The following is a 17,440-nucleotide window of genomic DNA, read 5'->3' as shown; positions in this document are numbered from 1 at the left end:
TAAACTTTGCATCATAATGTCCTCTTTCCAGTTCTTTGTGGCATTACATGTGTATGAATATTCCTTCTTAAAGACAACAACATCAACACAAAATAAGAAAGCTTTATAGAGCACCCCGGTTCTCATACCCATGGTTTCTCTTCTTCATTAGAGGTATCAGAAAGACTAATTAAAGTAGCATTTATTATGTAGAAAGGAATAGGAATTCAACATTCATAGGGTTGTCAAGGAAGATTTACATGATGTCACGTGTTAGCTTACTATTAATATTACATTTAACTACAGTGTACCTTTGACGTGATGATTATTTCACAAGTACGAGTTCTTGTAGATTGAGGAGGGGGGTAAGGCTGTGGGGTTCAAGTTTTTAAAAGGAAGCTTCACACACACACATACTTAAAGAAACATGTTAAAGTTTCCTTAACGTGGGTCCCATTTTTTAAAAAAATTAGATAAATAAAAGAAAAAGACATAAAAGTAAGTACTAACTCCACAATTTATTTTAATTTTTTTTTCTCTCTATGAAGCTGACCCAATAACTTATAAAACTATATGTGTGTGTGTGTGACATCAAGCTGCATATATGAAAGACAAACAACTGCCAAAAAAGTTGTTAATGGGCATCTTATGGTGCCCATTAACACAACTCGTACTTAAATTAAGCTAGAATGAGATTTCTATTTCAAATAATTTTTTTTAAAATACTACCATCATAATAAAATTCTTAAATGAAGAAATATATATATATAAATGAAATCATAAAATTTGTTAAATGGATTTCAAGGGGGTTTGAATGAAAGAAAAAAAAACTTTCATTAAATTTGTTAAATTATACTTTCATGAAATACGAATGAGTTGAAGTGTTGAACTATCAAGTTCTTGGCATTGACTCCTTTTTTGTGCTTTTATTATCAAAAGAAGGGAATCAGCCCCATGTTAGCCTACAAGTATGAATAAGTGAAAATTAAATACTGAAATCAATTGCAACTTTTATAAGTAAAACATGTTTTATACGGTGCAGTGATCAGCAGTGTATACATGGTGATTCCAAGATTCCTATACTATAGCATGGGTGAAAAAAATAAAATAAAATAATAAAAAAGGAGTTTAGCTACAAAATCGGTTGTAGTTTTAGACTACAAACTCACTCAATATTTTTTAATTAGAGGTGAATTTTGACAAATTCACCATTGAATTACATCTTCTTCTTATATCTTCCATCTTTGCAAAATTTCAAAAAAAAATTAAAGATTAATAGTTATGTCATTAATACATTTTTAAATTGTAAGTTTTTGTAATTTAATATTATATATAAAATATAAGTTTATAGATTATATAGTAAATAATATCTGATTGGCATAAAATTTGATATATGTATTAAGAACGTAAAAAACATGCAATTCAATGGTTAGATTTTCAAAATATATAGTAATATTTATTTTATTAAATCAGTTTGTAGCTTAAGGTTACAACTAATTTTATAGCTAAATTTTGTCCATATAAAAAAAAAAACCTTTAAATAATTCACCAATAACTATTTTCTTCGATGGCTAAGATGGTACATCCCATTCAGCTTTGTTGCATATAATGCACCTATATCCAAGTCAATGAAAGTGACAATCTTTTAATAAAAGAGCAACTCGATAACTTTGTTCTTACTTAACAATTAAATTTAGATCTTTTAACGAATGATTATTTGGTTTTATATTTTATTAAGCGAACTTCCAAGGATTTTTTTCCCTGAATATTATTTTCTCTATTCATAAATGAATGAATATTCCTTATTATATGTGTTTATTAATTTGAAGGCATGATACATACTCAAGTTTTTATGCCAGACCAAAATATGGCCTTTGTCATCGAATTCATCAATAGATTTTACATTGTAAGCATATATATGTGTGTTTTTGGCATGCATGCTTGATACTTCAATAGGACAATCTCACATGCATGTATTTTTTCTTTCTTTCTTTTTTTGGGCTAAATAAAAAGGACAAAGAGACTAAAAGCATGAAAATCTTATTTAGACGTGACCATAATAAATCAATTCACTAAAAAATCAATATTCAAATAGGCTTAGACAATAACATCTAGCATGTGTGAGGTTTCAAGTCATTAACTCCGATATAGTGATAGCGATCGAGAAAGAGAGTGACACGGGTGGTTGCACATGGTTTCATGGGTGAATCAGTGGATGGAATAATGATAGATAATAGGAAAACACATATAAAAATTTTTCACAATATATAGTTCTTGGTTGTTTTACTTAAAGTGAAATATAAAAAATTATTGCTTTTAACACATAAAATTGGGCAGATTTCAGTAATTACTAATAATATGCCCATTTGATTTTGGTATTAATTAACATTTTTAAATGTAAAGTAAAAAAATATTTCACAAATATCATCAAAATTGAATAATAAAATGGTTGATAAAAAAATTATCTTAAGTTGTATGACAGATGCATAAAGTGTAAGATTGATTTTTTTTTGTTTGTTTAAATAAAAAATGGTAACTGATTAAAATAAATAATCAAATTTTTTATTTTATTTTACTTCAAATTTTTAGTACTAGAATTTCAATTGAAATGTTAATTTAAAATTCTTGAAACCCTGGGAAGATAGTTTTACCTATAGTAGTATTAGCTTAAAAACTTTAAGAATTAATTGCACTTTTCCCCTTTAATTATGGTATAGTTGCAATGTACCCTAAACTTTATAATTGAGCTACTCCACTTTAGCTATTGATAATAAGAACTTTAGCCCCTCCTTACTCTGGGGGAAAATGGGCATTTGTCATTAATTTACAAATTATGCAGTAAAATGCCCCTATTTTGAAACTATTTAACAAAATATTCCTGTTTTTGAAATTCGATTTTAACAAAATTGAGTTACATGTAGAACTCGACACTAGCAATGTCGAGATTTATGCATATTTTGCCACTTAATTTTTTTTGAAAATTTAAGTGAAACTTGATTTTACTAATGTCGAGTTTCACTTAAAAATATTCATATAACTCGATTTTAAGGATATTGAGTTTTACACATAACTCGATTTTGTTAAAATTGAGTTTAAAAAACAGCAGCATTTTACTAAATAATTTCAAAACATGAGCATTTTGTTGTGTAATTTATAATTTAGGGACAAATGCCCATTTTCTCCCCTTACTCTTACCATTAGAATTTTCTTCCAATTTAAAGAGACAGTAAAATATAAAAAAAAATTATTTAGTAGAAATTTAAATTTTTCGTAAAATTTGACAAAAATCCTAATGATAAAAGAACAAAATGTTTATTATCAATAGTTACTTGGGGGGCATTTCTTAGCTTTGTAGTTTAGAGAGGATATTGCAACTGCACTAGGGGAGGAGTGCAATTTGTCTTATTTTAATATATTTATAATCCACAATTTGTGTTATTTTAATATATTTATAATGCCCTTTTGTTAGTTAAGATAAAAAAAAAATATCTTATGTTAAATAAGAAAGGTAATTGAACAATTTAAGTGACAAAGGTATCCAAATGGCACAACCGCACAATTATTCACATATAGAATAATTTTTATTAGTGGGTTTCAGTTAACTTAATTGGTAATGTCTGTTCTACATCGGTAATGTGTGATATTGAGAAGAGGTTTATCACTTACTCCGCGACACTAACTACCGCATGCAGTTTTGGTGTTACCGTGTGAGTGTATTCCCTTATCTCATTCCCCTTCCCCTATATATATGTGTGTGTATGTGTGTGCGCGCGTGCGCGAGTGTGTTTCTCAAAAAAAAAGGTAAAATCTCTAATAGTTGAATAAAAAATCTGGAGTTTAATCTCCGTCTACACTAAATACCGACTGGTGTCTTGATTTAACGATAAAAAACTATCATTAGAAGCGGATGCCATAGGTTGAAACTCTCTAAAAAAAAACATTTATTATATACTTATATTGTTTTTTATGACCAATATTTATTGAATACCACATTACCATGGCGCCATTGCACAAGACATTTAATTCAAATACTAGGCTGCTCACAATTCTCCTACTCGATTAGTTGAATATAATGTATCACATAATGTCTTAAAATATGATCCTTTAAAAAAAAATACTACTTAATAGACATTTGTTTGAAAAGTCAATATAATGTCTTAACATATAATCATTTTAAAAAATTAATACTTAATAGACATTTATTTGAAAAATCAATATAATGTCTTAAAATATGATCTTTTAAAATAAATAAAAAAACTTAATAGACATTTATTTGAAAAATCAATATAATGTCTTAAAATATCATCTTTAAAAAAAAAATTAATACTTAATAGACATTTATTTGAAAAGTCAAAAGCCTTTTTTATTTGAAAGAAAATATATTGAACAAAGTTCCCTTAAAAAATTAGATTTTCTAGATATGAGAGAGTAGGACCACCCTATTTACTGCTGTTGGTGGATCCAACCACTTTCGTCGGGGGTCTGCTATAAGGTCACTCAGAGTGAAAATTCGTATAACTTTATTAGTGATTGATTACAAGAAGTAAACTTTGAGCAAATTCTAATTAATTTAAGTTCTTCCTTACAAATTCTTTAATTTATCCTTTTATATATATATATATATATATATATATATATATATATATGTATATATGTATGTATGTATGTGTATATATATATATAGTTGGGTTCAAATTACATCTGGCGTAACTCTAAGCAATATTTCATTACCAAATAACTTGTTATTAAATTCATATTTTGATAATCCAACCGTTGAATTACATGTTCTACATGTTCTTAATATGCGTGTCAATTTTCATGCCAATCAGATGTTATTTACCTTTCGATCCATAAACTCATGTTTTATGCATTATTTTTAACTACAAAAATATAAATTTAAACAATTAATTGATGATATGACTATTAATCTTTGATCATCTTGAAATTTTGCAAACATGAAAAATATACGAAGATAATGTAATCTAATAGTGAATTTGTCAAAATTCGCATCCAATTAAAAAATATTAAGTAGCGTAATATTGTTTAAAGTTACATCAAGTATAAGTTGAACTCAACTCATACACAAACACATCAATTATCTCAAACTTTCTTGTATATCCCATATAAGCATTCACATTGGAACAACAAGAAAATTAGCTGAAATACTACGGTGAAATCTATGAATATTACTAAAAAATGCATTGAAACTTATGAATAAAAACAAAAACAAAATAAATAGTAAAATAAATTAACAAAAATATTCTTTCTCAACCCATCATTATAACTATGGAACTGATAGTAGGAGCACTTTGAGATTGAAGCGACTGGTAGAGAGGGGGCGGTAGATACTAAAGACAAAAGTAATCAGAGAGAACAATATTGAAAGGGGGCCTTCAGAACAAGTACCAGAGATGTTCTAAATGACAAACTCCAACTTGATTGTCAATACATTTTTTTTTAAAGTAAATTTTGAACTCAATGAGATGAAAACGGTATATTTAAAGTGGCTCATATGTTGAGCCATCGAAACTCTGTAATTTCTATTTTGTATAAAATAAAATAAAAAATTGCGAATTTATTATGATTAGTGACCATTTGGTATTAGTTGATTTTTGAACTTTCCAAAAATGGAATTATTTGAGAAAACTTTATCTTAAAAAATGAAGTTCTTTCTTTAAAAAAAAAAGACTAGAGTACACTTTTGACCCTTAAAGTTTAAGGATGTTTTTATTTTGGCCATTTAGAGCATTCACATCAAAGATGTGAAAAATGCTAAAAGCTAAATAGCATCTCATTCCACAAAAATCACACCACATCAAATCTGCTATACTCAAAATATTTAGCATCTCAGCTACAGTAAACTGTCATTTATAATAGTCTACTATAGCTCAAATCTTGTAAAAAAAAAAAATTATTACTACTCTGGCTATTCTCACGTTTTCTCTCGTTCTTTTTCTCTTCTTTTCTCTCTTTTTCTTCTTTCTCTCCCTATGTTTGTTTCACCGGCCTTTCTCCATGAGGTTTGATTTTTCCTTTATTTATTTAAGGATCGGGTAGTTTTAGTTTTTTTTTTTTTTAATGATAATCACTTGATTTGGCATGGATTTTTAGTTTTAGGTTCAATCTTGAGGGACCACACTAGAGCCTAGTTGATTTGGCATGGGTTTTTTGCTAGAGGTGGACGACGAAGGGTACGTGCCGGTGGGTGCTGTGGTTGATTTTGGGTTACGATGGTAGTAGTGGTGTTGAAATTTTATGGGTTTTTTTTTTTTGGAGGTGGCTTGTGATTGTGATGATGGTTGTTTTGGCCCGTGGTGTTGATCTATTTTAATGGGTTCTGTGGTGGGTTGTTGACAATGGTGGTTGTTGTGGTGGTGATTTTGCTTTGGGTTTTTTTGCCGTGGGTTGTAGCTGCCACAATGGTGGTAGGGCCAAAATTGGCAATTGACACCAATTGCTAGACTATATAGTTGGCAATGTTTTGAAAGTATATACCAAACTAACATCTCAAGTTTCAAAGACTCAATTTACTCCTCCAAACTCGAGGCTCTAAGGCTCGATTTTCGCGGTCTAAATTGGCTTTTTTCCAAGTGGCATCCACTTGGAACTCGAGTCTTAGAGACTCGAGTTCCATCTCGACCCTTTAAGCCTTGATTTCCGTGTTATGAGAATTAAGTTGTTTATCCACATGGAATCCACTTGGATATTGAGCTTTAGAGACTCGATTTCATAAGGAAAAATTCATAAGTTTATCACGCAGTCACAGTCACCCTCTCCACTCTCACTCACCCTTTTCACGCTCACTCAGTCCACTGTGAGACACTCTCATTCTTTATCTAACTATCTATTCCTCGACCCTTATTCCTCGTCCACAGACTCACCCTTAGTTCTTCTCCCTTAGTTCTTCCCCCTAAATCAAACCCTAAATCCACACACTCACCCAAAGACTCAGGCCACTCTGCCTCACTGAATCCCGCTATCCATACTAAAACCCACAATCTTTAGAAGCTCATGAAACACCAAGTAATCCATTTTGTTAAATGCTCTTTTTGTTATGTGGGTTTGATTTTTTTTTTTTTTACGCTTTTTTGTGTTGGTGGGTTGAACTATTGATATATGGTTAAATCATTGAATTATGTATATCAGGCAAATCAAATTTCTATCTTGTATTTTGTCAAAAAATGGGAACGCATTTCAAATTTCTATTAAATTTGACATGCATTGTTCTGTTTCTATGCATTATTTTGTGATATGCAATGTGAGTTGGATGGATCTTCTATCAAATTTCTATGCATTGTAATGTGATATGCATTTCATTTCAGTAATAGCTTGTAAGAGTTAAATTTGATTTGGCATATAATGAGATCAATGTTATGGCAATGGGTTCTGTTGTAATGGTAGTAAGACCCACAAAACTAGGCAGATTCATTAGCTTATTAAAGATTATGATGTTCAAGAATATGAGAGGAAAATTTTGGATTCAATATTACAGATTCTTTAGCTTATTTGTTACTTTAAGATTGATGAACTTTAGTTTGGATATTGTTGACACGTTCACTTCACTGCCTAAGGCAGAAATTTATCATCATAAGCTATTAGGTAGAGCTAAGAAGCACTGGCATGTTCTATACATAAGAGTTGTGTAAGATTCACACAATGTGAAAGAGAAGTGATATATCCAAACAATCTTTGGATATATCACCTGCATTTATGTTTGTTGATGGCCTACATCAAGCAGTGTGAACAGGCATGGTATATCAGATGAATGGTTTCTTGCACAGTTTGATTAGTATGATCTTTCCTGGATTTCAGTAGGGTTAAGTTAGATTTAATAAGTAATTGGCGAGCATCAAATCTTGGACCAGGTCAGTCAGGATGATAAAAAGCTTAACACCTCTCATTCTTATTACTTTTCAATATGAAAAAGAAAAAAAAAATGAAAAGGTCGTCTTATTCAAAACCCCAATTATGAAACCCCTTCTCTCCCACTTCACGCCTCGGAACGTACCGTTCTTATAGAGAGAGAGGCGCTTTCACATCTTCTTAACCCGAAATGGCTGGGGAGAGGAAAGGTTCTTTTTCTTTTTTTTTAGGATACTCCCGGGAATAGATCCAGTGGAGACGGGGTGGGGCCTGTAGCTCAGAGGATTAGAGCACGTGGCTACGAACCACGGTGTCGGGGGTTCGAATCCCTCCTCGCCCACAACCGGCCAAAAAGGGAAGGGCCTTTACCCCTGGGGTAGGAAAATCATGATTGGGATAGATGCCCAACGTTTTGGTGCCTGTCTTTTTATAAATTCATCTCTTTTCCGAGTTCATATAATTTGGCTTAGTAATTGGTTTGCCCTCAAACTTTGGACTAGATTTGGCCCCACTGTTGGGTGATTTCTATTTCATTTTCCTCCATTGGGTGTCTTGAAAGTCTCGTATATTTTTATGAAACTTAATGGTCCCTGTCTTGGATATAAAATTGGATTTTCTGTTGATACCAAGAGTGAAGAGAGGTTTTCTTCACTAAATACCCGAGAGACCCACAACAGAGAGAGCTGGGATCTGAATGTGATATATGAGGAATAGGGACCCAGAGAAAAACCACGTGGCTTAATATTCACCATAGTTTAAAAATCGAGTCTCTAAGGCTCAATTTCACTTTTTAGAAACCAAGTCTCTAAAGCTCGATTTCCAAGTGGAGTCCACGTATACATCCACTTCATTCTCAAACCACAAAACTTGAGGCTCTAAGGGTCGATATGGAACTTGAGTCTCTAAGAGTCGAGTTCTAGGTTGACTCCACGTAGAATTAGCCCAAATCAAAACGCAAAAATCGAGCTTCTAAGGCTCAAGTTTTGAGGCCTAAATCGAGTGTTTGAAACTCGAGATGCTAGTTTGTTATTAACTTTTGAAATGTTTCCAACTAACAATATAGTCGGGCAATTGATGTTAATTGCCAATTTTGGCCGTGGTGGTTGATGGTGGTTGTTTTGGGTTTTTTTTTTTGGTGGTGGGTAGTGGCTACCACGGTGGTGCTAGTGGTGGTGAATGTGGCTGACTGCTGGTTGCCATGAATTTATGTGTGGGTTTGTGGTGGCTTGGGTGGGGAGAATAAAAAATGAGAAATAAATAATATTTAATGAAGTGGTAAAAAAAATAGAAGTTTTGACGTTAGGTGTATTGTAAAGTGATTTGTTAAATGCTATAAAATTAGTTTTTTAGATGTTAAATGCTAAAAATTTTACAACCTTTAATAAGAATGCTCTTACATTTCAAAAAATTTAAGTTAGTCCTCATTGTTTGAAGCATCTAAAATTTAGTCCTCATTGTTTCAAAAATTATGCAGCATCTAAAATTTTAAGTTCGGTTTTTTAGATGCTAAATGCTAAAATTTTTACAACCTTTAATAAGAATGCTCTTACATCTCAAAAATTTTAAGTTAGTACTCATTGTTTCATAAATTATGCAGCATCTAAAATTTTAAGTTTGGTTTTTTAGATGCTAAATGCTAAAATTTTTACAACCTTTAATAAGAATGCTCTTACATTTCAAAAATTTTAAGTTAGTCCTCATTGTTTGAAGCTGTTTATATTGGCGCTACCATCATCCATTTCTATTTATAATATAATCGTTAAGCCGCCTTCATATTTAACTCTTTCATGCAAGATCAGCTCTAAAATGTCACGGATTGCAGACATTTCATTGTTATATGAAGAAAAACTTATTACATAGTTAGATTACTAACAAAAATATACTGTATGGCTATTAACAAAAATGAATTTAACATTAAGAGCTAAAATGAAAATTTTGACACATAAAAGACCAAAATATAAACAATCCCAAACTTTAAGGGTCAAAACTCAAAAGTGTACTTCAATCTTAATAAGCGAAAACAAAGACTACATGAGAGAGAGAGAGAGAGAGAGAAGGGGGAGGACCAAACCTCCCAAACTCCATGATTTTGGCAATTAAAGCAATAAGGAAAGCTTTGTACATGCCATGACACACTATTTATTTCTTAAATATATGAAATATATCATAACCCTACGAGAATATATTTTTTTGATAGGAATCTGCCACATTTGTTCGGAAAACAACGAGGTAAACTACAAATTATAGATAGAACCTGATATATTTTAAGCCATATACACAAACAGTAGATAAGGAGAATTTCTCGATTTCTCTTGTGGAAATGTAGCCTCAAGCCTCAATTATGCAGCAGCTTCAACCTTTAAATGATATTCACCCACTTTGCAATACCAACTGCAAAGATGGCAACATGACAGTCATATAATATGGACTGGAGTGCCCAAACAAGCAACTGTACAACAACTTGAAAATTTTCAGATACGTCACCAACTCTCAAAACCAATTACTTGCACCTAGATCCCATGTACAAATCTATTTTAAGTGAAGACTATTATGGGACTATTCTATTTTAAGTGGAGACAATCAGAAAGATATAATTTATTCAATTTGATTTACAATCAATTCACATACATAACTTAAATCACAGTGTTAGTTGACTAGCATTGAAAAAAAAAAGTTGAACATAGATTTGAGGTGCAGTAAGCCAACACCAAAATCACCAAAATTTAGGAGCAACGGAGCTCAATCTAGGCAAGAAAAAGCTTAACTAAACCTCATTCAAATAGCAGTTAACAAAGGAAAAGAAGTTTCTTTCAAGGCAGCGCTGGAAGTTTCAGAGGTCACTTACTCAATATTACTTGTTTGACCCTTTTTTTTTTTTTGAGAAACTTACTTGTTTGACCTTGTAATCAGCATTTCAGCACATGTTTCAAAGACATTCAAGGCCCTCACATTATAAATGTGTGTGTTTGTGTGTGTGAATTCATTGAAGTGCTTTCAAAAACAGGACTTCTCTGATTTGAAAAACATAAATATGTCGACCACATCTATTGTTCATGCTAATTGCAAGGAGTCTTTCTCACGTTGCAATGAGATGCATTCATTCGTGTCATAGAAAAAGCAAGTTTGTCTCAACTTCTATGCTAAGAAATAAACAAATTTTATTGGCTTCAATAATGATACCACTCTAAAGAGAAGATCTATGCTTTAACATGATATTGTTTCCATGAGGTGTGTAAGGACCTCATGGAAACTTCTTGAACAGCAGCTAATAAAAATTGTGTGTGTGTGTGTGTGTGTGTGAATATATACTTCTCGGTTCCAATAGAAACTTATTCCATGAAAATTAAGTGAATCTTCACTGATGAAAACAAAGGATCACATTGGCAAAATAAAAGATCAGCTTAAGACAATGAGAAAATGACCTCTTAGAGTGCCATCTCTGCCTGTAATGCAGCAAGCTCATCTTCCTCAGCTTTGTTCTTCTGAGCAACAGGGCGCGTTGGTTGCCTGCCTGCCGGGACATTGACTGGAGCTGCAGGAGCAGTAGTAGCAGGCTGAAGAAGCTGTTCCTCCAACTCAGCACCTTCCAGTTCTTCAAGTTCGGCTTCCAATTCATCCTGAAAAAGTGAAGTGGGATAGTTCAAACTTCTCAATTCACATAATACATAGAATGGATATAAGAACTAAAACTTGAAAACATGCCTCATCAAAATCGGCTGCTGCACCAATGGGTGCTGACAGTGCCTCCTGAATCTGTTTCATGTTCTCAGTCTGCTCATTGATCTCATCCATTGTTTTGTCCACATCATCAATATTCCTATATAATAAAATGTCACATCAGATACAAATGGGGCAGAATGAAATAAAATGTTGCATTTCAAATGAATTTGTGTAGGCTAACATAATTTACAAGAAACAGAAAAAGTAGTTTTGCACTTAATTGGATTCAAATCATTGTCCATAATTGCAGTGATGGACCTGCAATACTAAATTGTACTGAACAGTGAATTCTATTGAGACGCCACTTACGTTGCCTTGTGCATTTGCTTCATGGCAGCTGCTCCAGTTCTCAATGCATCAACAGTTTCTGTTGTAGCTTTAGCACCTTCCAACAATATCATCTGAAACCCAAACCCAATAGATATAAATTTTGAAATAAGGTCCTCAGAAATATATATCACAAAATTTAAATTTAAAAAAATAAGGGCCCTCACAGTGTGTTCTCACAACCTAAATTTGATTAAATTCATTTCTTCTTTGGTGAGTACATTTTAAAACATTACAACAGTACCTGATCATGAATGCGCAATTGGAAATTTCCAAGCTGTTCAATTTGCTGTTCGTAAAGCTTCTTCTTCTTTAAACACTGTATTGCAGCTGAAAAACAGCAATAAGGCATTAAATAGCATTCAAAACCAATGAAAAAAGTGGAAGGATTGTGCAATAAATCTTCAAAAATTAATGACCAAATCAGGAAATGATTTCATAAAATCAAACAATTTGTCTCTCCTAAGACCAAAAGGGCAACAGAAAGCAGAAGCAACATAATATAAGATCCTTATCAACAAATCATAGAGTTGGGAACATCCATTATGGTTTCCCACCTAAAGCAAATTATCATCTTTAGGAGATAATTGAAAACCTAAAAAACAAGAATTCAGAGAGAAAACTCTTACAAAGAAGAAATAAGAGAGTTTTCAATACAACAATAACAACAATAGAGTCTTAGTCCCAAATTCTCGGGGGTCGGCATTCAGCTATGGTCCTCAACAAGATTAGTTAGGGTTGGCCACATGTATTCTATTCCTCCTTTCTATTCTATTCGAGGCTATAACCTTTGTTACCTCCTAATTGACTTGTCATTTTTAACTATTTCTACTAATGTTATTTTTGGTCTCCCTCTACTTTTTTTGTCCCCTCAACTTGAATCAACTCACTCTTTCTTAACGGTGCACCAATTGCTATCCTCTACACATGACTAAAACCATCATCTTTTCATCAATAGGGACCACCCCTATCTTTAAGCTAATTTCTTCATTTTGAATATTATATTTCCATGTATTTCCCCTTATCCATCTTAAAAGTCTCATTTCAGTTACACTCATTTTATGAATATGTTACTTCTTAACAGCCTAACATTTAGTACCATAAGCATAGCTGGTCTTATAGCAATCTCATTAAATTTTCCCTTTAACTTAACAGGCACGCTTCTCTACTTCATTCACCCTATTCATATCCTATGATTCACAACTTTTCGATCTCTCCATCTTTATAAAATATAGATCCAAGATATCAAAAGCTCTCACTCTTTTGTATCTCTTGACCATCAAGTTTTACCGCTCCTTCCTCAGTTCATCTCTATTTCAACTTTTACTAAACTTACATTCCATGAACAAAATTGTTGGCTGAATGCAACACATAGAAATCAACTAACTACAGATCTTTAGCAAATTCTGCAATTGTGCAGTAGTTTTGATGTCCCTAACACTTTGTTTTCATTTTGACAAGTGCTGTCCTAACTGATTTGTCACTATGATCACAAACAATAATCATCTTTACAGTACATTCCATTGCAGCATATATACCGCTAAAGATAATCAATAATCAGTATAATGGAGAACCAAGCTGCATGAATTATTGGTTTAACTGTTTAAGGGGCATTTTAGCAACGTGTGAATAACTACATCCTGTAACCAACAGCAACTTAATACACATCTGCCAAAAGTAAGTATGGGGTCATCAAAAAAATAATTATGCAGCATATCTGAAAACAAGATCATATTGGCCTTTATGTTCTGGAAGAATGGCATTTCCATAAAGAACCTAAATGCCCCAAAATATGAAATACATATGAAACAAGCAACCATGTCAACGCAACAAAGTATGTAACTGCACTTTCTGTTAGCAACAGAGGCACAATATATAAAGATCTGAAAGAACCCCTAAAAATGAATTTCTTTTCATGAGTAGTTATGTGATCTAACCCTTCTTGTTCTTTGCTCTAGTAAATTCCTTAGCCTTTTCAACCTCTGCAGAAGCCTTCTTCAAAAGGACATTCTCCTTTTTCTCTAGCATTTCAAGTGTCTGCACATTGTAAAAACAGAAACTTAGCAAAGAAGTTTGATTTAATTAAAATAGCAACTACAGCAAACAGAAACAAGAGAGAGAGAGAGAGAGAGAGAGGACGGGGGTCAATTATCATTATATGGCACAAACTAATAACCAGGGGTGGCAAATAAAACACACATAAACACAGTAGACCATTGGTGGGGTTTTTTTTGGGTCTCACACACGTCACAATTCTTTCTTTTTTTGATAAATAAACATGTCACAATTCAAGTGGTCCTGGGTCAGCTACAGGATCCTTTTACACCACTTGGTGTTATCTAAGGTCACATCTCTACTAACTCTCTCACAATATGTGTGTGTCTATATTCATCTGTGGTGGAGCACAGTTAAGAGAGATGAAGGTGGTGGCATAGGTAAATAATCAACTCAATCCATAAGTGGAATTTCATGATTAACACACAGAGGAGATGGTTTTGTGGACTACTTCATCCACCAGCTTCACTAAATACCCTTACTTTATTAAACATATAGACTAGGGCTTTGCAAGAAGCTATGCCAAAAATGCTTCACTTATTAGTATAAATATATCTCTGAACCGAATTCTATCTGCATGTAACACACTTTCCAGTTCACTTTGATTCTTAAAAAGAGGGAGAGAACAAGCATAGGAGATAATATACGATTCTATTATTTGCAAAGAGCCAAAACCAACCGGAACAACACACCAATGGACAACAAAACATAAAACAATAAGTCCTTGAAGCTATTTAGATTTCTCAGAACTGGTCCAAACCATGTCAAATCCTACTTTGAATTTGGAAGTGAGAAGTGTTTAATTAGCCCTCCAAGCCACCCAAAATTTATGCTTTCAGCCTTTCACCACCCTTTACGCTTTCAATACTCAAACCCCAAAAGCTTGCCCAAGAGATTAACATGCAATCTTCCCAAAGTTTAACATCAGTAAACAATAGTCTTATGCTTTATCAAACATCATCGGATATATAGCCACGATGGGAAAACTCACATAGCCGAACAACCCACCAAACCCCAAGGGAAGACATAAAAAAAAAGAAGCCCACAGCAGCTTGTAAAAGGCAGCCAATTGATGAGAATGAGTAGCAACAAATGCTTTACCACCAATCATGTTTGTAAACCATATAAATCAACTAAACAACAACAAACAATCTAATCTTAGTCCCAAAATTTTGCAGTCGGCTAAGGATCCTTACATGTATCCTTTTTCGTCATTCTATTCGACCCAAGGAACCATATAATCAAGTAAATCACTATAATTTTCACATTAGCACAACCTAAAGTTTTGAGATTCCTATATTTCCAATAAAAAATGTGCATAACAAAAAGTACTAAAAAACAAATTCAACCATTCCAATAATCAAAATTTCTAATCTTTCTTACTTGACAATAATTAAATCCTAATGTAAATTCAGTCATAACATGCACCTAAGCACCAATTTCTAATATATGATATAACTCTAATACAAATCCCCATTAAAATTTTTTTTTTTTTTTTAAAAACTTCAAAAAAAAAAAAAGTAAAGAATTATCAAAATCAAACCTCGTTTAACTTGTCCAACGTTGTTAAGGCGTTGGTTTCCTGCTTAGGCTTTCCGAACATTCGCTGAAACATGATTGATCTGTTTCGGTGCTTAGAAAACACTCTGATTTCTGAAAACAACAAAATCAGAAACAATTTTAAACCCTGCAACAATATCAAAAATCAAATAGGTTGATCAATGATTCTTGACCGATTAGAACAAGGAAAACACGGTAGAAATTTTGTGGGGTTCCAAAGCTTCGAAGTGAGAAATGTGTCGATATGGGAAAGACTTGGCGTGGGTGGGTAAGACTGGTATTATCGAAGAAAGAGGTGGGTGGGTTTTGGTGACGGGCTGTGAAGGGAGTTAATGTGACGGACGAGTCTTTGTTGAGTGTCGGAAGATAATGTAAGAGAACTTTGTTTTGTTAATGTTGGTTTTGCGCGTTGTTGCATGTTTGTCTTGTTGGGGGAAAAAGACTAGTAGTCACGTTAGCACTGACGTTGATGAAAATCAATGCTTATATACATATCGGGCAATTTACCAATTATCTATGCGTAGTTTGGCTGAAATTTAAGTTGCTTACATGTTGTTTAAAATTTGACATTTTACCTACTTGAGGTTTGATCAAAATTTAAGTTGTTTACCTGTGGTTTGAAATTACATGATGAAAGTGTTCTGATGGATAGTTTTTTATCTTATGTAATCTTATATTTTTACGATTATTGTGTTTTTTGAGAAGAAAGACATAAAAGTTGAGTAAAATTACATATTTAGCTCTATTTTTAATAGAGGTGGATTATAGAAATCTAACTGAGCTAATCTCAGGTGGGTAAAGTGTCAAATTTCAAACCACAAGTAGGCAACTTAAATTTTGACTAAACCACAGGTGATTAAATTGTAATTTTTCCTATATAGTTCCTTCGTGGATGGTAAAGTCATGCTTTTTTGTTTTTTAAAGTCAAGATTACTTTTTCAATTGAACTTTTTGTAGTTAAAAAATACTATCATTAATTAATGATTGGTAATTTCATTTAGAAATAAGGTCATAAATGTCAAATAATAAATTTTATTTTGAATTCAAAATGAGAACTCTTAAAATTTAGATATAAATTATTAATTTTTATTCAAAAAAATAAAAGAGCCTCTTCACACACATACTCAGAGACTAGTAATCATATAATACTATGTCATAGCGAGTTAGAGATTGGGAATGAGATGCAATAGCACTTTCAATGAATAAAACTTATTATTGATTTCATACATCAAATCAAAACTTTTAGGGTCTATTTGATAAGAGTATTTAAATATGTTTTTTTGTTTTGCAATTCATACAATGGTGGATCCACACTTGAATCTATTGTTTAATTGATATTCTCTTCTCTTAAATATAGTTTTCAGAAAAAATTGTATCATATTTTCCATGTTCAAAATAAGATTTTGAAAAAAGATGAGAAAATGTTTTCAAAATACAAAAAATGTTAATGGCATGGTTATAAATAAATTGAAAATAGTGGACCTTGCATATTTTTCCAAACTCTTCCATCCCTTAAATTCAGGAGCTTATATTTATCATAAAATGAATTCTCACACTTCTAATTTGAAACTTATCATTATCCGAAAAAAATGTAAGATGAGCTCGATTCGCTTATCTTAATTGTTGTAATTTCTTTTTAAGTCTCAAAAATAGAAATGGCCCCCCAAACAATTTTTATTTTTTTTATAGTATTTTGAAGAATTGTTCTTAAAAGTGAGAGTCAAACACAAAAACAAAGAACTAGTTTCAATTTTGATTTTTTTTTTTAATAATGGTTATTATCTGAAAACTAGTTTCGGTTTCAATTTGTTGAAAATTGTCTTTATACTGTTCTGAAAAGTGAAAACAAAAACAAAGATCCTCCTACCAATTAGGCCCTTAACTTTTAAATTTTATTATTATTTTATTTTCTCAACTTTTTATTCTCACACTTGCA

At 32.1% G+C, this 17,440-nt stretch overlaps 1 protein-coding gene and 1 non-coding gene across 2 annotated transcripts; one reads left to right on the top strand and one right to left on the bottom strand.

Annotated features, from left to right (window-relative positions):
* The first annotated feature begins 8,103 nt into the window (after positions 1–8,103).
* TRNAR-ACG (transfer RNA arginine (anticodon ACG)) lies at positions 8,104–8,182 on the top strand. The gene has a single exon. It is a non-coding gene; the product is annotated as a tRNA-Arg (tRNA).
* Positions 8,183–9,801: 1,619 nt separating this feature from the next.
* LOC142613277 (vacuolar protein sorting-associated protein 32 homolog 1-like) lies at positions 9,802–15,966 on the bottom strand. Its single transcript, XM_075785566.1, has 7 exons — positions 15,488–15,966; positions 13,827–13,926; positions 12,134–12,219; positions 11,872–11,963; positions 11,545–11,659; positions 11,265–11,459; positions 9,802–10,233 (listed from the first exon to the last, which is right to left on the bottom strand). Exons 1-6 carry the CDS (start codon positions 15,557–15,559, stop codon positions 11,268–11,270), a joined length of 657 nt encoding a protein of 218 aa, XP_075641681.1. The 5' UTR covers positions 15,560–15,966; the 3' UTR covers positions 9,802–10,233; positions 11,265–11,267.
* Between the last annotated feature and the right edge of the window lie 1,474 nt (positions 15,967–17,440).

This window comes from Castanea sativa, chromosome 1, assembly GCF_040712315.1.
Source record: "Castanea sativa cultivar Marrone di Chiusa Pesio chromosome 1, ASM4071231v1".
NCBI lineage: Eukaryota > Viridiplantae > Streptophyta > Magnoliopsida > Fagales > Fagaceae > Castanea > Castanea sativa.
This window is presented reverse-complemented; position numbering and strand designations above follow the sequence as displayed.